This window comes from Cyrtonyx montezumae, unplaced genomic scaffold, assembly GCF_038088225.1.
Source record: "Cyrtonyx montezumae isolate F1298 unplaced genomic scaffold, pur_monq_1.0 scaffold_0, whole genome shotgun sequence".
Lineage (NCBI taxonomy): Eukaryota > Metazoa > Chordata > Aves > Galliformes > Odontophoridae > Cyrtonyx > Cyrtonyx montezumae.
In genome coordinates this window covers 22,283,439-22,311,175 of record NW_027071824.1, presented here as the reverse complement: position 1 = coordinate 22,311,175, position 27,737 = coordinate 22,283,439, and the positions used below count along the sequence as shown (strand labels likewise).

The 27,737-nt window shown below is 34.1% G+C and overlaps 1 protein-coding gene across 2 annotated transcripts in view; it reads left to right on the top strand.

Moving 5' to 3' along the window:
- Nucleotides 1–27,737, top strand: part of FMN2 (formin 2) — a 134,135-nt gene that overhangs the window by 90,087 nt on the left and 16,311 nt on the right. For both annotated transcript variants that reach the window (XM_065729833.1, XM_065729825.1), the window contains 2 exons: nucleotides 4,379–4,471; nucleotides 17,310–17,361. In XM_065729833.1, the coding sequence (XP_065585905.1) occupies nucleotides 4,379–4,471; nucleotides 17,310–17,361 (145 nt within the window). The remainder of the gene's footprint in view (nucleotides 1–4,378; nucleotides 4,472–17,309; nucleotides 17,362–27,737) is intronic.

The following is a 27,737-nucleotide window of genomic DNA, read 5'->3' as shown; positions in this document are numbered from 1 at the left end:
ATACACTTCTGACATATTTATTCAGTATCATATTCCTGCACTCAGGCTGAAATACTGGTAACTGTCCAGTGTTTTACGTTCCTTTCATATGATGAGAACTTTAAAATTCCTTCAGTTACCGTGAGGAATAACAACACTTCATCCAAATAAAGTGATTTTATACTCTGGTGACAAATCGCAAGAAATGATAAATGAGTGTTCTAACAAACAGGTTGTGCAGGGAGACCATGATTCCAAACTTAGTGCTCGGGAAAATAAGGAAACTTAGGGCTGTTTTCCAGGCTGGTTCAATGGTTTACAAGGCTGGTTCAGCCCGATTCTGTGACAAATGGGATAAGGGGACCTACACCCTGGGAAAGGGAAAGGGCAAGGAGATGGGCCTAAAAACAAAAGAGTGGCAACTATCTGAGGAGGAAAGCTAATTTACTAAGATATCAGAATGCAAAATAACACAGTATAGTACAATATAATTGGAATTGAGGGTAATAAATCAAATAAAATGAGAGAATCAAAACACCAAAGGCCTTACTCAAATGCTGAAGGCGAGACAGCTAGGAGCACACGCTGCTGTGTCAAGCAGAAAGGGAAGAGAGAGGGATCTCATGGCAATCAGTTTTATCTTTTCCTCTGAGCAGAAAACCATAAAGTAACGCAAAGTCCTCCGCAGTACATAGTAGTTCTCTTCTGAGACAGGTACACCTACTGACGATCCACGGATGTGGAGCATTAACTCTTTAACCCCCATTGCACTACATGATATTATGGAATACTGATAACAAAAAAACCCATAAAAACATAATAAGTGCTTACAGGGCTGTTAATTTTTTAATGAAGAAACTATCCAATGTGCTAGTTTTGAATACAAGCTGTCTCAAAGCTGGCATATTTATGGGATGGGTATTAGTGTTTTAACAGTGGTAGCATTTACTTCTTTTTTTTTTATTTTAATCCAATGTTATATATTGTATCTTCCTACAAAGCAATAAAAAAGGAATTTTTTTAAGTTTCTTGCGTTTAATTTGCAATCCAGGAATATGTTTTCCTTTGCCATAGCAAGTTGAATATGAAGGATAGTATATCCTTAAATTTTCTTCTAGACTTTGAAAGAGGCCTGCTTCAGACTATTGACATAAGTATAGGCTTAAGAGTTTTTGATTATGTATTTTTATAAGACGTATGTTTCTCCCAAATCAGCTGAGATATCCAGAAATGTAGTCATTAAATCAGGAGAGTAAAGGTTTTAATTGTTCTGAGAAGAATGCATAAGAAGTATTCTGTAAACAGGTGTGTAAAGTGTTATTAAATGGTCAGTTACAGCTGTTTCTAGGGTGTCTTTCTACTCTGTCACATTTCTGAACAGGAGAAAAGAATAGTAAAATATCACTGTCAGAATTTTTTTTTTAATTTCTCCAATTTCAGTCTGTCCGTTACTGGATGAAAATTCATGGTTATTTTGAATTCCTTCCATTATTTCAGATGTGTTGATTAATGTTTACTAGAAGATGGTTAGAGAACATTTGGAATGTGGTTGTATTTTTGCTATTTTTAGTAATATTTTTAGGAAGAATTACAAAGTTTTCTTTGCTAAAGGCATCAACAAGCTTTGCTTGTTTGTTTTCTTTTTTTCCCCACAATCTTTAAAAATAGCAAAAACATCATAAAAGGAAAGGAAAATTGAATCACTGTATTCAGGCCTTAAATTGACCATCAGTAATATCTGTTTATCAAAGGAAGAGTTTCTGTTTTGTTCCTTTCTAAAATCATAGACTTCTTCAATCTTAGAAATGCTTCACATATGGCAGTGATTGCTTTTTTATATTTAGTTTAGCATATGACGGTTTTACTGGCTTGCCCACTTAAATGTGCATGTACATGAAGTTGCTCCATAAATAGGTTTACCCATTTAATTGAATATATTCTTTTTAAATTTTGTTTTGCTTTCTAAAATCTACTTGTTCTTATTTATATTTTGTAAACTAAATAAAAATGAGATTGAAATCTTTAGTGACACCCTGACTGTGCTTGTTTAGACTTGCTGATTATTTGATTTGAATCAGTTTCCCTTTGTATATTTGTATTTTAAAATCAGTATCACTAGTTGTCTTTGGTCTAATCACAACACTGTGAAAAGACAATTGAACATTGTCTGAGATCTAATGCTGCATTCTCCAAAAATTTGTTCCAGACATAGGGGACCAGATGAGTAGTATAGTAAAGGTGAATCAATTTGCTTAGCTAACAGAGTGCAAGAGAGTAATGTGACTGCTATAATATCTGTTTACATTTTTCATACTCTAGCTTGAATGACTAAGTACAGACCTACGCTGTGCTGACTGACTAGCATTTGTCATAGGTAATGAACCTCTGGATCACTATCTTAAATTGCAATACCACCAACGTGATTTTTTGGATACATCATTCATCTGTTGCTGAAAACCAAAAAAAATGTTGTTTACAGGTTTTTATTATATCTAACCAATTAATGTTTGGTATATCTAACCAATTTATGTTTGGTTAGATTAGAATGAGCTGATAACTATTTTTTTTTTCATTTTTAAAATTCTGGTATTTTTTTGAATATAACACATTTCTAGAGAATATAATTCATCTAAAGCTTTTATGTATAATTTCTAATCTAAACCAGACTGTAATTCTCATCTACATATATTTAGATGGATTCTATACATTTTTCATAAAGATAATGATGATAGTGAATTCAGTTGCTTCAAAATATTTTTTAAAAATGAAATTATTCTTCTGTATATAAAAAACATAGCAACGATGTTGTTTCTCTGAAAGAACCCTCAGAGAGTAAATAAAAAATATGTGCTTGAATTAGTACTTTTTGCTGCTCCAAATGGAATTACCTTGGCTTGTCTGTGAGGACATGGTGATGCCACCTCACCAATGACAAATCTATGAGTGATGCTTTTGGCTTCAACTTCTCTGTCCATGTCTCTGATGAGGTAATATCCCAACTGTCCTTCTCAGCAAGGTCTCTTACAGAGTTCAAGCTGTAATACCTATACTGTCATGTCCTAGCACTTCAATAATTTTCTAAGCTACTTTTGAACAAAACAAGTACCTAACCACATCTGTGGTTTTAGCAGGCATCATGCCCTCATCTGTTTTTATGCACTATTATTCTATAATTAAGAAGGATTAGTCAGTATGGGTTCACCAGATGAGGTTTAACAAGAGCAAGTGTAGAGTCTAGCACCTAGGGAGGAATGATCGCATGCACTGGTACAGTTTGGGGAATGATCTGCTGGAGAGAGGAGGTCTGAGGTGATGGACCTGGATGTCCCTGGTGGATGACAAGTTGGCCATGAACCAGAAGTGTGCACTGGTGGCCAAGAAGGCCAATGGGATCCTGGGTTGCATTAAAAAGCATGTGGCCAGCAGGTCAAAAATGGTCTCCCCCTCTACTCTGCCCTGATGAGGCCTTGTCTGGGGAACTATGTCCATTTCTAGGCTCCCCAGTAAGAAAAAGGCAGGGATGCCCTGGAAAAGGGTCCAGCAGAAAGCCACAGAGATGAGAAAAGGCTTGAAGCACCTCTCTTATGAAGAAAGACTGAGAGACCTGGGTCTGTTCAGCCTTGTAAAAAGAAGACTCAGACATGGATCAGATCCCTACTATAAATGTCTAAGATGTGGTAGGCAAGGGCATGAGGCTGGACTCTTCTTAGTGGTGTATGGCGATAGGATGAGGGGAAATGACCACAAACTGAAGCATAGGAAGTTCTGCACAAATGTGTGTGGGAACTTCTTCGCAATAAAGTTGATGGAGCACTGGAACAGGTTGCCCGGAGAGGTGGTAGAGTCTCCTTCTCTGGAGATGTTCAAGACCTACCTGGATGCCTACCTGTGCCAACCTGGGCTAGGGAGCCTGTTTTGACAGGGGAGTTGGACTAGATGACCTCTAGAGTTCCCTTCCAACCCCTACAATTCTGTGATTCTGTGATTAAGATTCCTCGTAATGGTTGGCGAGTTTTGCACCTGAACTTTTTTTTTTTATTTAGATACTGTAACCCAAGTCTATGTAGGTGAAAATGACCTGAAATCAGAGCTTGTAATTTTCTTATGTCTTTCAGCCCCTTACATTTGTCTTTCTCCTTCAAAATAATTTAGTGTTCTTGGTAATCTTGCTATCATTCATTTAAACTAACAGTTACACTGTATGTGAGTTATCATTATATTTTGATCAAAAACATTTGATCATGACACAGCCATTCCTGAATATATTTCATATTGTGTTTGAAGAACATATATCAGAAATTTCACTAGGTATATATTAATTGAAGAATGTATTTTATTTCAACATGCAGATACACATATGATGTGCCATTCCTAAACTAATCTGTTATTTCAATTTCAGTATGTGAGACAGAAGCAGCAAAAGTTTATCAGCTATCACTAGAGGAGCACCTACAGCCTTTCAAAGACAGCATGGAGCAATTCATTAGTCAAGGTAAATAATGAAACGTCACTTAACCTTTTCATGACATTTCAAAGACAAGTTATGGGAACAATGTTTATACATTGTGGGAAAGAGACTGTTTATTTTGGCATCATAGAAAGATGTGGATTAGTTTAATCAGATGCCACACAGTTCTAAAAGATCTACAAAATGATTCTGTTGTAATGTAGGTGACTCATTTTCTTTGGCATGACAGTGAAGACAAATGCTATTGGCTCAAGTACGTGATCTGATAAGTTCAGCATTCCAGTAGAAAACAATTTTACAACCTTTGTTCCTTGAAAAATTATTGAAGCTGGATCTGTGTCGTTAATTTCTTTCCAAAGAGATAATTCCTTTAGACGTGCCAAAAACATGCAGTAAGTTCAGAAAAAGTAGTTAAAGTTTTTTTCCAGATAGAAGGCAAATCAATATGAAATACTTGGATGTGATTAGTGGAAAATGCAAGAAAAGATGTAAGTATGCATGATGAACTGATGTCTTGAGTGTTAGAAGTAATAATAATAATAATAAATGCTTTAAAAATGAATAGACAATGCTTTACTGGACTCTTCTTTTGCAAGATGGTAGGAGAACAGGAAGTATAAATTAATTTAATTTTTGACTAGTAGCATATCACAATGTCTATTGAAATAGTGCACTGATAGAGTATGTTGGCCAGTTTCATTTCTGATACAATTTGGAGTTAAGTGCATTAGGGTGGCAGTGACCAGAAGAGAAAATCAATGTGATTTTAGCTTTCTTGTCACTTTACTGATACTTCTGCTTTGATAATATTTTTTTTGTAATACAGGACATCGATTACCTCCTGATCCAGGTAGCTTATGTGAAAAGTGAGTTTCTACTGATTACTCAACATAGCTCTCAGTAATACATTAGCCTAGATCTGTTGCTAACCATTTATGCGTTGTCTTTGACAGACCAGGCTGGTATGCATTTATTTATTCTTAATTAGAATATCTAAGGTGATCATCTGTCCGAATATATAAAAAAGGAAATAGAAATTTTAGTATCTATCAGTACATGCCATTAGTGACCCAACTACAGTGGAAAAAAAATCTGATTTAAAATTATGTACGTGAGTATTGCAAAAATGTTGTTTTGAACTATATGTGTAATGATGCTTGATGCTTCCTGAGACAAACTATCCATTTACCAAACGTGGTGAACAGCACTGTCCTTCATGACTAGATATGAACTAAAAGGGCTTCTCAGAAACCAGTGGCTCCTAATTTATTCTGTTTGCATATGAAGTCAGAGGCAGATATGGCAGTAGAGGTTGAACTTTCCCACCAGTATTCCACTACTCTTTCTTGCTTTCTGACAGGTGGTGAGAGAGAGGCAGTCTGACAAAATAGCATCTGACTTGGAAGTGCGTATGAAGCACTGGTGTGTTGTTGAATTAATCTATGCAGAAACAGTTGTGCCCATTGACTTTCATTGACATTTGCTGAACTCTGATGGAGACCAAACAGTGTATGTGAGCACAGTGAGGTGGTGGCTGTGACAGTGAATCACCTCTGTTGGTGCAGATCTTGTTCACTGCTGGTGATGGCTGTGCTGAAAAAATAGTGTTCTGTAGCTGAGGATTTTCCCTATCCAATAGTGTTGAGTTTTTTTGTATCTGTTTTAGTTTCCATAGCAATAAATAGGAAACATCATTTTTGGAGCAACCTACGTATGTTAAAACTGTATTCTTATTGTGCAGTTGATATACAACTAGTGACATAGACATATGCCACATGTTTTATGTTAGGTTTATATTATTACTGATATATGTAGGTAGGGAGCTATCAAATCACGAGCTACTCTGAAACAGATCACTAATGGTATACTGTAAATCATACCACGTTCGTCTATTAGTAACAAAATAGCAAGTCTCAAATATGGTGCTTATATTATAGCACATACGTATAGTTCTATTTCTTTTACTTTTTAGAAACCAGGGCAGTTTTAGAAGTCTCTTGCTCTATATTTTAGACTTTTTTAACTATGACTTAGGGTAATGATACAGAGTAAAAGTTACAATAGTTTCTCTGTTTTATGAAGAAATTGAGAGAAAACATACAGCAATCTCATCCACGAAGAACTTGGCTGTGTTTGACATATTATAAGTGGATCTTGCTAGATAAATGATAAAGGGAAATCAATAATATGAGTAAAAATCTCATGATCACTTGTTAATTGAAATAACTGGGAATGTGCATTGTGAACACAGTGAATTGTGACTAAAACATTTCTATGCTATTTAAAATTTTGAGAACTATTTTTTCAGTATTCAGTATATATATATATCTGTGAGAGAGAGAAAGGTTAATATTTAGGAAAAAAGGAATCTCTGGTTAAGTTCCAAAAAAAAAAAAAGAAAGTAATTCTAAATACCTTTCATTATGAAATCCTTTGTTTTTACTTCGTGGGATTGAATTCAGACTTGAAAGAGGCCATGTTTAAAGCAGGATTTCTCTTTCCTGTTCAGTGTTTGACAGGCTTTTGATCTAGATATTTTTTCTAAGGGCTTTTGTTGTTTATGTAGACATAATCGATGAGTCTTTTCAGCTAGACTGCACACATGATCATTTAGAAAAACAGAGGGACAATTCTTGGCACCTTTTAGGGATTTGTGTTTATATAACATATGCTCTGGGCAAAAAAAAAAAAAAAAAGAAAGAAAGAAAAAGAAAAAAAAAAACCCAAAACCTAAGCTTTAAGTTTTATCTTTCCAAGTTTCAGTTTCTCAAGAGTCAGAAAAAGTTTGAAGTTATAATTCAGATGAACAACATTTTTCATAGGGGTGAATAATTTGGCATGTTTATATGATGTCTTTTCAGAGTAGATAACTTGTGTGCATAATGGGACCCAAAAGTTCAAAGTAGCTAGTTATTCACTTAAACTTGTTGCTAAACTTGCAGTTAAAATGGCAAATGGGTTTCTTATAGGCAAAAGTACTTGGACATCAAATTAAATATTCCTGGCAAAGCAGAATAGTTACTGTATGACACAGTTATGTAACTTCAAATTAAGTTACAGTAACTGGTCTAGCTGATTGTTGACATTGATATATTAGTAAAAACAAAACAAAAGTTAACACTTAGAGTCATTAGAGGCAAAAATGATTGTTCTTCTAGCTGGCTAGTGGAAAATATTCCTTTCAAAGGATAAAGAAGGTGAAGAAGTAAGGTATGTGTTCAGAGCCATAATGTTTTAGGTCATATTGTTAGTGACACGTATGAGCCTGCCTAGCATTTACCTTGCTACCCAATCGTTAGTCTAAAGCTCCAACATATTCATCAAAATAAGTAAAATATTCAGTCTAATTAACAGAAAATCAAAACATCTGTACCATCTCTAAACACATATCACATTTCTGAGGGTCCATGTGTATTAAAACCTCCAAGGGAAACCTGTTTTCCCATGTTTCTATCCTCTTTGTATAACCACACGTAGTAAACTATCAGTCAAAAAAGTTGTTATTCTCAAATTCAAATATTAATCATTTCTGCTCAGATTCTCTATAGCCATATGTCTTTAAAAACAAAAACAAAAAACAACAACCATTTGCAAACAGAAAATTTAAAAGAAAAATGTGCATTAAGAACTTTCTAAAAGCAGTTTTTTTCCTTATTACACATTTCTAACTATCCATTTAAAGTTTATACCCATGTCTGTGAGAGAGTCCATTTTAAGTGAAACATTATTCAGATCAAATTGTAGGAAATTAAGTACTGTTTGTATCTCAATGGAGGAGTGCAAACTTCTCTGAAGATTTCTTTCCACAACTCAGTCCACACAAGTTAACACAGTTTGAATAGGAGATCACAAAGGAAAGCACTATTTGAAAATGCATTTTTGGATCAGTAGTTTTCAGGGAAACACACAAACATCTGAGATCACATCCACACCCACCATAATTCAGAAGGATTCAGAAATCACTTTTTTCCTGGGGCAAACCTTCTCAGAATAATGAGGAGACAGTGAGAGAAATACTGAAGGGCATTAATCAACCTGCAAGTTAGAGGGTAAATTCATTAGATGTTAGTAATCTCTTCGCACTTGCTAGGATAGCCAGCTTGTGGTGGTGGTGGTGGTGGTGCTGTTTTTAAAGAAAAACAACAGAAAAACAGTCGTATGTTGATGAACCACAGATGAATCCCAATCCCCAAGTTTTAACTGTGGTTAACTTTGCAGTGAAAAGCAGACCTTGGATGTTTGCTTTCAGGACTCCAGCTAGACTGTACATTCTTGTCAGCCTGATAGAGCAGGAAACTTCTGATAGGAGGCAGCAACCACTGCTCCTTCAGATAAGTCAGTTAGTCTGGCTTCGGACCTGAGAGGAGGCAGTATGTTCAAATCACAGGTTTTCTATAAGATTCTATGGATTGCACAAATGTTTTAGACTTGCAATCTGAGGCAGGAATCCATCGTTTCAGTTTCTGAATAAGATGTCATTAATTTTAGATTTTTTTTAAAGCGTGTTACGTTAGAGAATATTTTAAGAATAGAATGCATTGCTTATAAAAGAAATAAAAATTATTTTCAGGTGATTAGCTAGTTAGTCTAAATCCAGGAATACTTCCAGTGTGGTTGTAAGTTTGTGTGTATAAGCTGGCCATGCAATCTTTGTCTCCTTCTAGTCATGACAAAACTCTTCCTGTTGTTAGCGAATGACAGTCACAGCTTTCATCCTGCGTAACTACAGACTCTTCTCCCAGCCCAAGTTTTAGCCACATCCTTGTGATCTTGCAGAGCAAAGATGCAAAAATTGTCCTCTTGGTTGAACTGCCTGTAACCATCTCTTTTATGCCAGGAATTCAGTTTCCAAATGTTCAGTAAATGAATGTATAAATCACAGTGTGTTGTATTTATCTCTGTAGCTGCAACCAGCTAGTTGGCCATAACTTTCTCTTTTAGGTCAAGCAGCAAAAGGCTGTACATCATCAGATGATGTACTGTGAATAAGACTAAATAATCAGACTGAATTTTGGATGACTGGGTTCAGTTTCTGGCTCCACAAGACTGTGAAATACATGCTGTTAGGGTAGTCTTAATTCTGGCAAATTCTAACCCAGAATGATTGATTTTGCAGTTTTCATTTTTTTCAGCTGTTGCTCTTACAATTTGATTAACACAAAGGATACCACTGCATTGATTTTTTTTTCTAAAAATAACTGAGAAATATGACTAAGATCATTAGAAATATATAAAAAGTAATGCTTTAGTTCTTAAAAACAAAATAAAAATACAGAGAACATCCATGGTTGGATACTGTGTAATTTATATGGAGGTATTCGCTTTAAATATCTATCAAAATATCTATCAAAAGCTATCAAAATATACTAATTATTCAGGCAAACTTTTTTTTTTTCATTTTAGAGTAAATTTTTGATATAGAGAGAAAAACATACAATCTCTAGAATAGAAATGTAGGAATCACATTTTAACTAGTTACATTTTTTTATTGGATTATTGAAAGAGCTTTTAAAAACATATTCTTTGAGTACTGAAAGCATTTTTTTTTTAAATCTCACACTGATTAATTTTACCTCAGTACTGTATAAACTTGTCCCCAACTCAGGTGTCAGCACCTCCACTGATTATAACTTAATAATCCTAATTCACATTATGGTGTATTTGCAACACAACATACTTCACTATATTAAAGAGTAAAAAATAGACCTGAAACCTCTTGCAGTGACTTTACCACACCAAGTAACACATATTTATTTGTGGGTATGCTAGGTAGCAGCACATCTGTTTAGTGCCTAGTCCTGACCTCACTGAGATCTTTCTGCAGTGTAACATTTTAGAATCGGTAGCATGGAGTGAGGTGATAAAAGCTACATGTGAGCTATAATCTAGTTTACTTTTTTGACTATGGTAGTTAAGAATAGAGTGTATAGTCTCTAAATACAGTTATATGGATCATAATGGATTAAAAGTGGTGTATCTGGGCCCTACTTCTGCCTTCCTTCAGTGGAAAGTAGATTCCCTCTTTTAAAGAGTAAATCTGTTTACCAGACTGTTGCCTGAGATGGAAATAAATATCAAATGTAGAGGAAATTCACATCTTGAAACATGTTTTGTGTGATAGGCAGAGCTTCTGCTGATTTTTGTTTTTATTTTTCCTTATTATAGTTGTTTTTATGACAAGGGTAGAGAAGCACTGGGACAGGTTGTCCAAAGACATCCTCAAATGGTAGATGCCCCATCCCTGGAGAAACTCGAGTTTAGAGCAACCTGATGTAGCTATCAGGCATCCCTGCTTATTGCAGGGGAGTTGGATTAGATGACCTTCAAAGGTCCCTTCCAGCTCAAATGATTTAATGATCGGTTTGAGGACTCTAGACTCCTTTTATGGAGTATTTTATTTGCAAAGTGTTTTTTCTTTTTGTTTTTTGTTGAGTTGTTTGGGATTTTTTTTAGAGTATTGATCACATAATCATTGGCATGACTGTGGATCTTGGTTGTGATCTATGGGGCAGCAAATAATTTAAGTTGCCCCTGTCGTGTAATACCATTATGAAGTGCAATTGTTTGAAATAACTATGATTGTTTTGGCTCATCTTAAAAGTGTTGAAAAAAACAAGGACAACATAATTGGAAAAACATGCAGCATGTTAGAAGTTCTATCTCCAGTTACCCTCAAGAAACTAGGGTGTGAGTGAAGTATTTAAATGTTCTGTTTCATATGTGTTTGAAAATTTTATAAAGTAGAGGAGAGAGAGGGAATGGGGTATTCTCTCTGCTTGCTATCTTCTATGAATTTCATAGGAAATCCAGAATGATCCTGGACTCCTGCTAGGATTTCCAGTATAAAATCTGCTTCCTTCTTTTGCAAAGTTTTCTTAGCATAAATATACTATATAATAAACCATCCAAATGTACTTGGATCTTTGTTCAGTGTAAATAGAAATACTCAAAGCTATACCAGTGTAGCTCTAATGACTCACTGTCATTAAACTCATTGTGAAGTCATTATATCTGTCAAAAAAGTAATAAAAACCAACAACCTGGCTCCACTTGAAAGTTACTGGAAAGCACATTCATAGCTAATTGTAAACAAATACTAGTTAGTACTTTAAATAAAAAGGAAAAATAAAATAAAATAAAAAAAGATTTAGGATGTAGACTAGAAGATGAAAGGACTCTTGTTGCTTTCCATCTGAGATTACTAAGATGCATTCATGTATTCAATTACCTGAGAAGATGTGATATTCCCTTAAGAGAGATCAGGAGATCAGAAGGGATAACAGTTTTGTGCATCTCCTTACTCATAATCCTTTGAAACTAGTTCAGTTTAAATAATTTATATTGCAGTAGGGTTTGCGGCCAGACAGTTACTACAAACAGTAATTGCTGGGTCAAGATCATAGCACAGGCCAACAGCAAAATGTTATCATGGAACACAAGTGCTGAAGGACATTTGAATGCTGTTTGTGTAGATCTATGAAGTCTACTCGGAATTGTTTCTGAATCTATACCAGAGAGTCTATCTGTTTTTGGACTATGCTTATGTATGCTCTTTATGTGCAAATGTACTAGATAATTTCTATTAACTGTTAGTCTATTTATTTCTCATGAAATTCCTGTTACTGCATGTTATAAGCTAAAATCTGAATATTGTTATTTTGAATAGAATTTGGCTTGCTTTATTTATTTATTTATTTATTTATTACGAAACCAATAAGCTTCATCCCCTGACATCATGTAATGATTAATTATTTAACTCTCATTAACAGTCTCTCCCCTCCAAAAAAAAAAAAAAAATTCCTTTTTGATAGTTGCTGTATAAAATGACTACATAGGTTTTTCTCAGTGGCACTTTTCTAGCCAATTACGTTATTGTAATTAAATAAAAAATGCAAGTAGAGCGAATAACAAAATAAAATTCAGAAATTGAGGCAAAAAAAGCATTCAGAAGACCAAAGAGGGCAAAGTAAAAGGTATTCTCTTATTCACAGAGAAGCTTGATTCCAGCAAAGACTGTAGCATATGTCTGAAATGTCTGTTGCCATTGAGATCAGATGGGACATTCATGATCAAAAAATATTTTTCATGTTGTTGATATTGAACCCTTCTTCATTTAATTTAATCTCCTAGATTGTGGAAAAGTAAAAGGTACTGCTCTGCTGAATACTGTGATTTTCTGGAATGCCTGTGTATATTTCCCTCATTCAGTTTCATGCAGTGTTTCAGGCTTTCTTAAAAGCATAGGTCCCTTTGGTATGAGTGTTTATATATGTGCCTTTGCAGAAGTTTATATGTAACCTTTGCAGGACTGGAATCTAAAAGAATAGGAAGAGCAAATACACAGAATAATGACATGGATCATTCTGGAATGTGGGTATATACTGATGGCAACAGATTTTGTATATTAAGTTAATTAGATTTTATGTATGGAAGTTTGGAAAATACATTGAATTGCATGAAATCAAGTTTCATACTCCAATTTTAGTACATTAAACAGATTTAAGTAAATACAAAAACAGATTAAAAAGAAGGTAAAACAATTGATGTGAGTAAATTTTGATGAAATGCATTTAGCCTCTAATTAAGAGATCTGATGGAAAAGTCTAGGGTATAGTACAATCTTCATGCTTGGGTAGGAGTGACATGGGGAGGAAGGGATGTCCTTGAGTTTTGAGCAAAAATATAGTATTTAGAAAGTACAGAGCTAATTGTAGGTGGTGACTGACATTAAATAATATGAAGATATCTTAATAGAGCAGGCAAAGAGTATCACATTGACTCATAAAGAAGCATTAAATGCTTTCAAATAAGTGAAATGAAAATAATTAATTCAGTACATGTCAAATAGATAAAGCAACTTCTTCTTGCTCTATGAGACCATTTTAACTCTAAAATGTTCCTTTTTTCAATATTGCAATATTTTTAAATATGATCTAAGACTATTTTTCAAATACATAATTTGAAGTAGATTTCACAGTATACGTATTCTTTCAGAATCATGAGAGTTTGCATATAAACATCTAGAATATATATTAAATATATACACACAGAGGTATAAAATAAAGTTTTACCTCTTCTCTCTGCTATGTTACATGAAGTATAGGGGCTAGTTCTTCCTGGTATGATATATTCTGTGATAGACTTGACGCAGTTTTGTTGGAGGTAGTTTAGAAATTTATTGTCAAAGATCAAGAAATCTAATTCCCATGCAGAGAACTGGAGAAAAGATAACGAGTCAATAAAATACAGAATATTTCTTAATTGACAAAGATTTCTGACCCAAAAAAAGGAACTCCTGCATCTTCCATAAAAGCCTACAAACAGTTGCTGGGTGTGGTCAGTGCAAGGGCTCTGAATGTGTAGAAAAGCAGATGTGACTGCAAGACTTCTTTTAATGTTCTTTTGTTTTTTTTTTCAGAGAAAAGTAGTTTGATTTTCTGAATAAATCTTGCTTCTTCGAGGTAGATAATGAGAATTCTAGTGATTGAGCTGAGCATCCAGAAATGTTCAGCTGCCCCCATACCCTTAAAAAGGACAGATCTCCTGCACCAGCTATTGCCATCACTGGAATCACTATTGTTCCACTATTGGAATCACTGTGAAGCCACCATACATTTTCTCCTTTTGTGCTTCACAAGCTAGAGGACTTATCTGTAAAAGGAAATATATTTTTCTCCCAATACTCTTCTCTGCACGTGTGTACGTTTCAGCTTGTACTTAACACTTCATTGATACAGGCTGCCAAGAAGGAAGAATGTCAAACTGATGCCTTTCAGGCACTCTTTACCCGTTCTGAAGAGCTGCTTTGGAGAAAGAAGTAAAGGTAAAAATGTATTATATGCAATGAAGAAGTAAAGTCCAATACACTATGGGACTCTTCAATTGAATCTGTCTTATCTCTTAAGTTCAAAAACATAGAGAGCTTTTAGAGAAAATTATTAAAAACATTACTCTGATATATTTTTTTTCTCTCTTATTCTTATATATGCTTTCAACTTATTTTTCTGCTATACATATATAAGCAGAAAAATGAGTTGAAAGCAGTTTACCAATGGGGCAATCAAATAAAAAATAATAATTCCAATGATAACTAATATTAGGTGATCATATGAGTGGCCAATTTCAGAAATTAAAGGACTCTCCAGTTGCCTTCACATCTAATAGTTATTTCATTGTGTCAAGGTGATAGCAAGACTTGTGATTTTGGGCAACAAGAGGCTTTCTTTCCTTGCTGGTTAAGTCTCCATGCTTTATCTTTGACTAGCTGATGTCCACATCTTCCAGATGCTTAGTGTATACTAGCGTACCACATTTTCTTTGCTTTTGCTGGTGCCACCTGTCTTGTTCAAGCAGGAATCATTTCTATTCAGTTCTTTAACAATTTTTGTCTAGAAAGTAAGAAAGCAAATGGATTGCAAGTCTTATCCACATCTGAATGATATCCCTCTAATAACATTAAAAAGTTTCATAACGTATTTGGAACAGACTGCAGGGGAATTCTCTCTTGGGGTAAACTTTTTCCTTGCGAAAGTCTTAATTTCAAGAGGTGATGTGATGTAGAATGGAATCTCTCTTTGGGTATATATTTCACTTTTTTTTTTTTTAGTATTACATACACAAAAACCATTTTCAGTGTTCTATTCTTTGTGTAATACTCATTCTCTAGGAAATTATTAGAAGTACAGATACTTGAAATGATTAAAAGTATATATTCATGGCTTTAAATTGGAATTGAACAAGTTTCTGTTGCATAATGGAGACATCTAACGTGCTTTGATAACATGCTTTGCCTTGTATCATATGTTGTGCTTGCACTCTTCCAAAAATAAATTATGGAATATTTTCTCTATTGTTGTTAGGTAAGCGTGTGTTGAATTACTGAATATGAGGAAATAGCCAAATAGACAATGCAGATATGTTACATTGATCCTGGAAATTATTAAAAGTAATGGGTTCTGTACAAATCTAGTTACTAAAAGGCTGTCCTAAACTAGAACACACTAACCTCCATTTCATTGTTTAATTCAGAGGAGTCCAAATTACGTTTCAGTAACAGAATTATTTACTTTAGAAGCTATATTTGAAGGTACTTAGAAAAAGCGTTAGTGTAGGACTAGATGTAGAATCTCCCTTCATCCAAAAAGTTTGTGTGGAGTTTCTTCTCTTTTAGCCTATGGTTTTACAGGAAGTCATACCTTGATCTTCAGGATTGAAGAATAAAGGAAAAAAAAATTCTGTTAAAGCTGCCAGGTTTCACCTGGTTTTGTATCCAAAGCCAGGCAAGTCTTTCAAGCAAAACTATAAGTCAGCCCAGATTCACTCAACACTGGGCCCAGGTTCAGTCAAAAGAGTTGTGAGCCATTACAAACCTTTTGAAGAATCTGGGCCGAGTTTCAAGTCAGTAATGAAACCCGTAATCAGGAAGGCTTCATGTGCTCTGGAGTTTTCTTGAGAACATTTACCCAGATCTCCCTAAAGTTTCCTGTGGTTTGCTGGGATTTACTTTTCACTTCAAACAAAACATTGATGGAGCCTGAATCTTCAGATAATGACTGCTAGATACAAAATCTGTTGCTGCAAGTAAACCAAGCACTGTTCAAACAGCTCAGCTGACTATATTACTAGTAATAAAAAACTTTTTCAGCATTTTAGTATTTTAATATTTTAATGCAAGCGTAAAGTGCTGCTGATTGAAACATTGAACGGAATAGCAGCAATTACATTTGATTCCTAATAATTCCATTGCTATTCTCATCTGTGCCAAATCGACAAATTTTAAAGATAGTGCATCTGCGGTGCAAAAAGAAATAATTAAAATTATTATTGTAGAGCTATGTAGAGAAAATAGGGTGGTAAATATCTTTTAGAGTTCTTTATTTTGTTTTTAGAATTCTTTATGAAACTTGCACCATTGGCATTTGTTTTCAGGACAGTTCTGAGCCTTTTCATGCCTCCTGACCTACTGACTTTCTGGAATCCTAAAATTCCCCTTGGGAATTATCAGGGTACAACTCCCGTAGACTGGAAAAGATAATCAAGTTGTAAACTAATAAGCTTTTGGCCAAAATGTTCATATCTTGAATGAATTTAACATGCAGTACCTAATGAATATATAGTACAAGCATGCTTGCACAGAGTAGTCTGTACTAATGCTTTATTTTTTATGCCAAGTTTAATGTGTATTTTCTAGTAGATATTGCGTATCACTATTTCAATCTAAGTTAAGTAAACGTCATATAAAATGCAATATGAAAGAAGCTGTGAGAAGTAGATCATTTTTGTATTTGTGTGTGGCAGTGATGGCTTCATATTTTTGACTCTTCTTCATACAATGACCATGCAATAATTTCCTTCATATAAAACTTTTCTTTTCAAAATAGGTCGACTATGACTCCATGACTTCACTAACTGATATGCGTTGTTTCATTCTCTGTAAACTCAATGCAGCTATTTGCAGGGGAATGGGAGAAGGAAGGGAGCTTTTATTTGTAACTGTCAAGCAACTTTCGAAGGCTGAATACTTCAAGCTTTTCACTCATCTTTTTCCTTTTGGTTCCTGTACTTGTAGTTTTCAGAGTCATTCTTTAAGGATTGTTTTAATGTCACATTCATGACCTAATTGTTGTTTATATTAATGCAAGATTTTTTTTTATGTCCTGCTCTGAGGAGATATTGTTTATTTACTTACAGATATCAGAACTCATATCACTTTTTTTCAGAATTGATGTACATTAGTGGATCTTAAGTTTGTTTTTAGAAAACACAGGATAAATGAACTTACAGCATTTACAATGAAATATTTTCATAAAGCAGCATCAGTATTTTTAACTTTGTAGCTAATACTTTGCCTGTATTTTTACAGCTAAAATAGACCAAGAAAATGAAGAGAAGTCACTGACAGAAGCACATAAAAGGTAAGAAAAAACATATGATAAAACCCTTCTTTGAAAAATGAGTTTTGTTAGAAATTGCTGTACTGGAGGCCAATGTTATATATTTTGAATTGTGGAAGAAATGAACTGAGATAGCAGATTGATATATATCTACTGTAAACTTCAATTTGATGAATAAAAAATAGAATATATTATTAAATAGAATAGAGAACAATAGGAATATTCGGTTTTTAGAGAAATATTGTATGTGATTTATCTTTCAGAAGATGCATGTAAAAATGAATGTAATTTTTATGTAAAATGAAGTTAGAATATGATATCTGAACTGAGAGAGTTCAACACCAGAATCACAGTGACTTGACAGGCATAGTATTCCCAGACAAACTACTAATCATTAAGTACCACTTCCTCTGCTTGTAAAACACAGAATGGGAAACCAATTTTTAATAACTACTGATATTTATAATTAAACATGGCTTTCTTTGTAGTATTGCTAATAGATCTTCAAATGTTTTTTGTGGTAAAAAGGAAAATACTTCATTAAACTTTATAGAATGAAATTTCAGATGTGCAGTTGGGGGATTTAAAAATTGTGAATTTCATTGTGCAACGTGGGTTTTTTTTCTAATTTCTGACAGAAAAGAGATCACTGCTCTGTTGAGGAAGTGAAAAATGGGTTAGACTGTATGTCTAAAGGTGATAGAGGACAAGGGAAATCTGTAATCTGTTTGAGAAGCTTGTGACTTGTCACAGTCTAACACATTCTCCATTCTTGCCTTGTTATTTTTTTTTCTTTCCCATTTTTGTTTCCTGACTGGAAGAATATCAACAACTTCCTTTTGGTCTTGCTAGGATACACACTAAAAGCAAACTGTTTCTTGTACCTTCATTTAACTTGGCCTACTCCTAATCCTTCTTATTTGTCCTAATTCTTTCTTCTCCCCGTGTTGAATGCAGCAGCACCTTTTACACGCTACTTTGTCCAAGAAAGAAATTCCAGTTCACTGTTATACATTATATGCAGAAGTTTTTTTGGAACACATGAGAAATTACACTGGGACCTAAAACAAGAAATCTAGGGGCAACATTATTTTTTACTTAGTTATGTTTCTCTTTCTTCTTTGCATCTTTCCACTGAAGGTGTTAATCTAATTGAAATTTGTTAAAATATTGAAAAAACAGTTCTTGGTGTAGTTTTAGTATTTAGTGTTGTGTCTGTAAATTGCATTATGATCTTTAAAGGAGCTCAGAAATAAAATGCCTGAGATCTTTTCTGACGGGGGGTGAAAGATAAGACGAAAGCTTAAAAAGCTATATACAAGATTCATTTCATTTGGCTAATCATATGAAGAATAGCTGTGTATAGCATGACTAAGCAAGCAAGGAAAAGCAATGGATTTGATGGAGAAAAAATGTGAATAATGTGTTTGGATTTTCCTTTTTAAAGTGGACAACTTCAGCCCACAGATACATTCAAGTCTACCCCACAGCAGAATTTATTTAGCTTTTAGAATGAGCTACAGATTTTCTATTAGCTTAGACACAAAATATTAAGGCTGATATCTCCATAAAAACACAAGTCTAAAGGAAAGCTCTTGCAGCAGTAACAACAAAAATATTTCTAAAATGAATAATGATTGAGGGGAAAAAGCAGCAATGTGTATTTTACAAAAGCTCAATTGTGCAATAGATGAACTGAAATGGAAAGTTAATCTTCCACACAAAATGAAGACAAAGAAAATGGAATGTCTGCTCCAGGGACTCCATGCAGTGTATAGCTGTTCATTTGTCACAAGTGAGAAAATGTTTAATCGGTTTTGAAATGATGTATTCTCTCTTTATTTATCGTGTTTAGTGACTTTTAGAGTGTCAGTATGTAAAGTGTTTATCCAAGGAATGGATTTCTGGCACATGGATAAAATGAAAAGTGAAATGTTTAGCTTGCAATAGGCATATGTTCCAAGATCTCTCTGAGAAAGTATCCTGAGATGAGAAGAAAGCACACAGGTCTGTGTTTATCTAGCTTACGCAGGCAGACAAGGAAGGCTCCAGCCTGGTATTAACACTGAAGTGACATGGAATGTCTTCACCAAACCCCAAACAATTACATCATTCCCTTAACAATATTGATAAAGTGCAATAAAAAGGAACCTGGCACTTTCCAATTAGATCCTCATTGCTAAATACTTGAGTAACTGTCAAATACATGACAAGTTAAAATAAAAAAAACACTGTTTCAGGGGGAGAGGAGAGAAGCAAAAGATGAGAAGGAGAGAAGGGGGAGGAAAAGAGATGCTTCTGTATTTCAGGAGTCCACAGCCTGAGATTTTTTTTTTCACTTTTTATCAGTTTAGATGGGTCCCTACATACCAAGATGCATTAATATATGCTCAGTTCACACAGATGGAAATAACATTTAGACAAATTTGTACAATGAGACTGAAAGTTGGAAAATACAATTCCCTTTTTATGCCGAGCAGAAGATGTTTCTGTTTTCTGTATTTTCATTTATTTAAATACCTCTGATCTTTCAAGATGATATTTCCTTAATGCAGGGAGAAAGAAATAGAATCATTGTTTGCAGGTATACCTAATGCAGATATAGAAGACAGTTCAATCACAGCACCTACAGCAAGTAGAAAATAAGATTGCATCAAAATTATTGTCAAAATTTGCATGGTAGCTAGTGTCTTGATTACTGTGCTAGTAAGTGTAACAGAGGCAATATCATCTCACTAGTTTACAGTCTTAAATGAGATAATTGCTCTTCTTGCACATGGTTCCTGAAGAAACAGCAGCTAAGCAATTACCAGAACAGCATTCAATGAAGCACAAGGTCATTACTCTCTACTTGTTGCCTATGTTTGGCTGAATAGTTATGAAGGTATGACAGGTAGCTTTATTACTTTCTTCTAATAGTTTGTCCAGTGTTTAGTTGAGATCTCCTTGGAAATCTTACAGATTGCAGGCTTTAATAGAACAAAATAAGTCTAGATTGGAACACAGATTCACTTCCATTGAAACAGTTAATAAATTGTCTGCTATGGTATATCTCTTCTTGGAATAAGGCCTTTGGAATCATTCGCAAACTGAAATTAAGATGGTGGTTTAGGTCTAAGAAACATTCAGAACATCTTAACTTCTTGATATCTCTCTTAAAGTTATCTCATTAAAACAAATATCAGATTCTAATTTCAGTGCAGTAGCGCCTATGTTAGTTTAAATAAGCTTTGGGTCCATATGAATCTTAATGAACTATAATGCATTTAGACAGAGGATCTGACGTTTGTCAAGAACAATTAATTGCTCTGAAAATTGCTTATTTTGTGTATATGTACCAAGCCAATGTAAAGAAGCAATATATGATAAGAATCTCTCAAACAGACTCATTTCAAATACTTCAAGTGCTATAACCCTGCCTGAAGTGACAACAAATCACTAAGACAAAACAGTCTCAGCTAATGTTGACTTGATTTTTGGGTGAAGCACTCCACATCATTTTCCTGCTATGATGCATAGTGAAGTCTTAATACACAAACATGCTGCTTACTATCATGGCTTTGTGTATGTCACTGACTTTAAATTCTTAGATTTGTTAATCTGTTTTTAGTAAATCTCAGTGCATTCTGGTAGCATGCATTTGTTTTACAAAAAGTCAAACAGGATTTACTTCCTTTTAAGTATCAAGTGGGGAATTTCAGATCTGTATGGCTGAGTGCAGAGTGCTCATCTTCCCATGTCAGTATATTTTTATTTGGTTTATTTTATAATTTGCTCACATTACTTGCACATTCCAGTGATCTCTGGGCTTTAAAGTGCTTCCGGAGTGCTGTCTCCCAGGCACATCTTCTGTTTTCAAAACTTCTAATAATCCATCTAGCAGTGTTATGCTGCTTTCTTGTTGTAGCAACAAATGACATTAATTTTGAAGATAAATATTTACCTTTAAATTCTCTGGAGGAAAAAAAGTACTCCTGAAACAACAGACTTCACACAGTCATCGAGTGGTTTCACTGAACATTAGAATGGAGGTGGAACAAAGCTTTACACCTGCTCATGAGCTGACAATTTGATGACACTTAAAAAATAGCAGGTACTATGGTACAATGGCACTGTTGAAAAGCAACACCTAGAAATGTAGCACCTAAGTCTGCTAATCCTTTAAAACAGTAAAAGTTTCTACTGCAACACTGCCCTCCACACAGTGGTTTGGAATTTTTTTTTCCAAAAATGAATGTGAAGTTGAAGTGAAAATTGAGTTAATGATTGAAATAAAGTGGTGAAAAGCTCAGAAAGGAGAGCGGTATTAAGCTTAAAATAATAATAATTAGAAAAACAGTCTTGCACTTCTAACTGAAAGGCAATATGCTGTAGGACTCCATCTTTCACTGCTCTTTTGCTGTTCATCCTTTGTTAGTTCCCTTCCTAGTAGGTCTCTCTTCTCACTGTGTGGCTCCTAACACGTGGACTTGAATTGCTCAGGGTAATACATTTCAGAGCAAAGTAAATACTCAGTGAGCAAAGGAAATGTGTATAGCAGGAGCTTACAGACGGCTAAACAGACTGGATCATTCTAGTTTAGTATCCTGTCTCTGACAAAATATCAGGGCCTGTAAATATGCAGTAATGGAAACATAACCAACAGTTCTGTTATGCCAGAAAACTTCTGAAGCATGGATGTTTGATCGTTCCTCAATCTTCATCCTTTTCAAAAAAGTATTTGCTAAGACGAGTGTAAGTTCATAACTACTTGTATGATGGATTCTTTGTGAAAGAGCATTGTCTTTTAGTGATGTTGAGCTTTTTGCCTGTCACTGGATTGGCTTTTAATTCGTTTCCTTTTAACAGCATTCAATGCTGGTACCAACAGACAGTACTGGAACTTTTAGTAAACTGATGTACAATTCAGAGAGCTAATATTCAGCAGAATATATTAATGTTTTTGGAACTGATTATGCAGTTAATATAGAGGACATTAGTAGATCTTATAATAAATGAATAAATTAAAGATGCAATGACAGTTAACAAATTGATAATGTTGATGATAACACAGTTAAGTATCACTCTGATAACAATGTAGTTTCAGTAGTGGAGATCTATTCATACCAAATGCTGGTGCTATAACATTAAATGCAGAATTAAAAAGAATAAGAATTTAATTTATAAAATTTCATCGCTATTAAAATTTATGGGAAAATGCAGAAACTACTTTTTAAATGTGACATGCTTTTGGTCTATGCTCTGTCTATGAGGTGGCTTGACTGTGTTGTCTTGGAATATTCTTGAAAAAGAAATATCTTGAAAGATGCTTGTTTTGAGCTGTTACAGCTAAAGTAAAATGTGTGAGATTTGCTCCAGTGCCTCTCCATTGTGCTTCAGTTTACAGTTATGTTCAGTAGGCTTTTTCTGTCATCATGTGGTCCATTTGAGTTGTTTAGTTAGATTGTTTGTAAGACCTTTTTGGTATAGTGTTAACATTTGCAATGACTGTGATGTATGTAGATACCAACTTCTGTTTTTCCATCTCCTTGATTTCTCACCATAGTGGTTGCCTTATTCCTTGCTGTATGCTTTAATACTTTTAAGTATTATTGTATTCTGTTGCTGTTGTCACGTACATGCAAATGGAAAAGCAGAACACAGGGATGTGGTTTAACTAGGTCACAATTGTATTAACTTGTCCGGGAACTATCCAGTAATAACTTATTCAATATAGGTCATTCCTTACTTAATAATTTCCAGCTGATGGAAGACTCCCATCAGCACCTCCACAGTACAGAGCTTGCCTCAACCTCTGCTGAAACCACACTGAGCTGCTTATATTTGGAGATTAAGCAACTAGAAATAAGTGTTGCATGTGTTCTTCTTCTGTTTGTTCCTCAGTCTTGTTGCCTTATCTTTTTTTCTTTCTCCTTTTGAAGATATCTTTTGTAATAAACCAGGTTCAGAGAATGTTTCAGTGAACAAAGATCCCTTCTGCACTGTCTTAAATGAACACTTCTCATGAAATTACTTGTGCCTGCTCCTTTTCTTACCTGTTGCCTGGAAGATAGTTTAATTGGTCTGCTGATGAGAGAAAAATTCCTTCCTTTTTCGAAGAAAAACAGCTAATGCAATGATCACCAGAAACTTCATGTAATTTTTGTGAGGGAGAGAGCTTTTGTACAATGAATTAAGCAAGAACACTCTTCAGAGCAGCAGTTCAAAGTAAGCAATCAGAAAGGGGTAAAGCTGAAACTGTGTAACCAAATATTTAAAATGATAGGAGAGTCTGGAATACCCATGTATTTCAGAGCATTTTTATTCTATAATTTTCAAATAATAGAAACTGAAACCTAAAGTTTAATTTGAGCAAAATATAAAAAAATAAATGGAAAGAGCACATGAGAGTACTCCTAATCAGACCTGTTGCTTCATCTTAGTTATTTTGAATATATGTTTTGGAACTGCATTGTGTATAAACTATAAGCTGTATCGGATCTTATTCTTAAAATGTACAAAGAATTTGGTAAAGCATCTATGTGCTTTCTAAGTTTCTAAAAAAATTGGTTGCCGTTGTTTTTATAAGATAATTCTGTTCATAAACCTTCTCTATACCATAGAGGAGGCAGATTCATATAAGGATGAGAATGACATAAATATATAAATACTTGAGTAACTGTCAAATACATGACAAGTTAAAATAAAAAAAGCACTGTAATAATAATGAGAATAAATAGAGAAGACAAAAGCACAACAAAAAAAATATATAAAATCTTTTACACGGTTGTGAAAAAGATAACATCTGGAGATAAGGTGGACTTCAGACAGAGGTGATTAGCTGTTTCATGCTGCAACAAAGCTAGCAGTGGTCCAACTCTATCTGCTGTTGAAATTTGTTATACCTCTTTGTCTACTAGGGCCTTATAATTTCATAAAGATTAGCTACCCAAGGGTTATTTTATCGGTTTGAAGCTCATACATTAGTCCTTTTAAGACAGAAGAAGAGTTTTCTCTTGGATATGTCACTGTGCCTGGTTTACCAGTGAACGTTTACGTGCTGTTGCTTTATGCATGCTCATGTTATATATAGTCAGTTAAGCAAAGAGCTGTCCATGTGTCTTTATCACAGCTGAGCTATTACACCATAAAATTAAAAAGCACTGAACTCTAAGAAAGGAAACAAGTGTATGGATTTTACAGTGGGTTGCAACTAGGTCTGGTGCTAGAAATATTTACTTTTTCCTCTGAGAGACTGGTAGATTATAATTATCAAGGACAAAAAGGAAATAAAGTTTATCTGTTTCTGATACATTATTTCAGTTCATACTTTAATATTTGAATAGACATATAACATTTAAAATGCAGAACATCATTTGAGTTCATTATGAGTTACAGTTTTTGAGTCTACTGTTGTCAATGAATTCTTAGTATAGGATATAGTGAAGGCAGCAAAAACAGTTATATTTCTTGACCTTTGAGCTTTAGATGGATTGATACTGAATTGGACTATTTTTTATCATCATAAATGTTCTCTTTGCTAAAATTGCTCCATCCTACCTGCCACAGTATTTGACACATAATTCTATGCGACCTAGGTTAAAAGATAATCTTGCTAAGTCATTGGAGGATCCCCAGAGAAAATAGAAACATATAGAAGGATCATGTTGTCTGATGTTTTAGAAAATAATGTAAATAGGAAGAAAAATAAATCAAGAAAAATCTCAAATTATACTTTCAGTTAAGTAGTGTTAACTGTGACCCCTGATGAAATGATGTTCTCAGAAGTAACAAACAGTGATTTTGCAAATTCATCATCATACTGGAGTAATATCCTCTACTCTGGACTTAATTCATAATTCATACCAATATTTAAAAAAAAAAAAAACCTCTTTGCTCAATTTTACCTTCCAGAAAATAACCTGTAGTCTAAACTAGTTGCGTCCATGTTATTTTGCATGATGTGCTACTGAGTTCATCAAAGATGGAAAAAAGAAATAGTTTTCCTAAAATACTTCTTTTAAGTACAGACTTATATTCTTAAGACTTGTTGAATTTAATAACTTATGTCATGGCATAAGTACTGTTCAGTTACTGGGTCTGGTACATTCAATGTATTACAAAGTATAAAATATGTAAGTTGTACATTCATGGTACATATGAAATTTCCTGTTTTTGTATGATTTGTGTTGGTGTGGAAAAAAATATCTTGAACGTAGATGAGTATGTTGTTGAAGCTGTTAATTTTCATCTAGTTGGAACACTGAAACACTCTTTTGTTTAACATGAAATTATAGGAGGCATGAGACTAGAGATGAGGCAGATGACCTACCATTCAAAACATTGCAAATGCTTGGCAGATTTTTTTAGGGGAAAGGAAAAAGTCTCTCGAGACCTTTGTTTTCTAAGGAAAAATATTACAAAATCCATAGTTACAGAATATGAATTGGCAAAAGGAAGAAGAGATTAATGATTCTGGCATTTGACTTAAGCTGGCGTATTAATTCAAATACTTAATATACAATGGATAACCGTTTTCATCCTTTAAAAAATTCTTACCAACATTTAATTACTATTTTGAATGATTTTATTTTTCACACTTAATCATGCAGAACAAGGGGCAGCACTGGGTAAAGGCAATGATATTATGAATAAGTAAATGAAGAAAGTGTCCTAGACTTATTGTTATGCAGAGAGTGCCCTCAACAAAAGACATCAATAGAAGATGAGAGATTTCTGAAGATGCTGTCTACCCTAAGTTTCCTCACGGGCTTTTAATGTCCAGAGTAATAGTTCTGTTTCTCTTTATCATAAAATTTTGTGTGACTGTTCAATTCCTTTGTATTATGTCATAAGACTCAACTGTCATTCATACTTTCAGCTCTTTAGAACATACACAAAAAAAATGCATGCATAATATTTTACTATTTATAAAATGAGTACAAAAATCCACACAGTTGATTTTTCTGAGGAGAAACTACTATTACCTATATATTGCTCTCCTCTTCCCTACACAACTTGTGTTAGATTTAATTTGGTAAGATGTATATGTAGACTTTTTTTCTTTTTTACCTTCTTTCTTACAGTAGACTATGCTTAGTTAAACACTGGCCTATGGCTTTCATCAAATTGGAATATACTTTAGTATTTCTGAGAATGAACTAACACACACACCGGGCTTCCATGTATAGCAAATTAAATAACCTGCAAGGGTACAGATGTTTGAATGTTCTGCGACTCCTACCTCAGTCAGAACTGCTTCTGAAATGTACCACTCTACAAAACTAGCACAGTAGCACCAGTAAGACTACCTGTTCTTGACATCAAATGTGTCTAAATGATCATAAGCAGTTTATAAAACCAAACTCAAGTTGTAAAGAACATCCAGATTTGAACTTCAAGCAAAATATGTAATCTGTATTAAAAATAATAATAATAAGCCTGTAAAGGAGATTTGCAGAAATGCTTTTTTTCTGCTCTTAAATATATATTCAAACAAATAAATATTTTTGCACATGATTTATTTTTTGTTTGACCACAGGAGCCTGTTTAACTGATGCTGAGGTCTTTTGTTTAGTATTGTTGATTTGTCATCTTTTGTGGTTGTTTTGGGGTTTGTTTTTTCTTTTTTCAACTCTTCTCTCCTTCCCTTCTGCTTGACCTACGCAGATTGATCAAGTGAATTAAAAAAATCTGTCATCCAGAGCTTCACACATACCAGATGCAAATCTGAATCACCATACAAATTATAGATTCCTTGTAGGCTTCAAAAAGAAATGGTAAAAAATATTTAATCCATGGCCATTCTATAAGATATTCCTAATGAATGAGCTCTATTAACTAGAAATGCTGTCAATAAGGTATTTACAATGTGGATGAAATTGACTATTAGTGCATCCTTTCCTTCCTTCTCTCCAAATAGTAAATTTGAATTTACATAATCTCATAGCTGTACTCAAAGGAGCACACAAAACAAGTACAGCGTATCATTCATCCAATTTCCACATTTGATGAAGTAGTGAGTTCAGACATCTCAGTTTACAATGTTGTTTTTTTGGTTTGTTTGTTTGTTTTTCCTTTTCTTTCTGAATTACACAGTTTAACCAAGGAAATCAGGAGATGAGAAAATGGACATAAAGAACTAACCATTTTTCTTAATCTTGTTTCTTTACAAATGTGTCAGGGATGAGCAACTCCTCCGTGTTTTGAGACATTTTATTTATTTATCCTTCAAGGTTAGCATGTGAAATATGAAAAGCAGTTTGAGATTTAAGAAATTCTACCTTTTGCTGTGTCAAGATAAGACAGTGGTGTGAACATCACTGACTTTCTTTTAATCAGGCTTTCAAAGTTATGCAATTTGAAGTAAAGCTGCTGACCCCCCTTACCTCTTTTAATCCCTGAAAATAACTTGCATG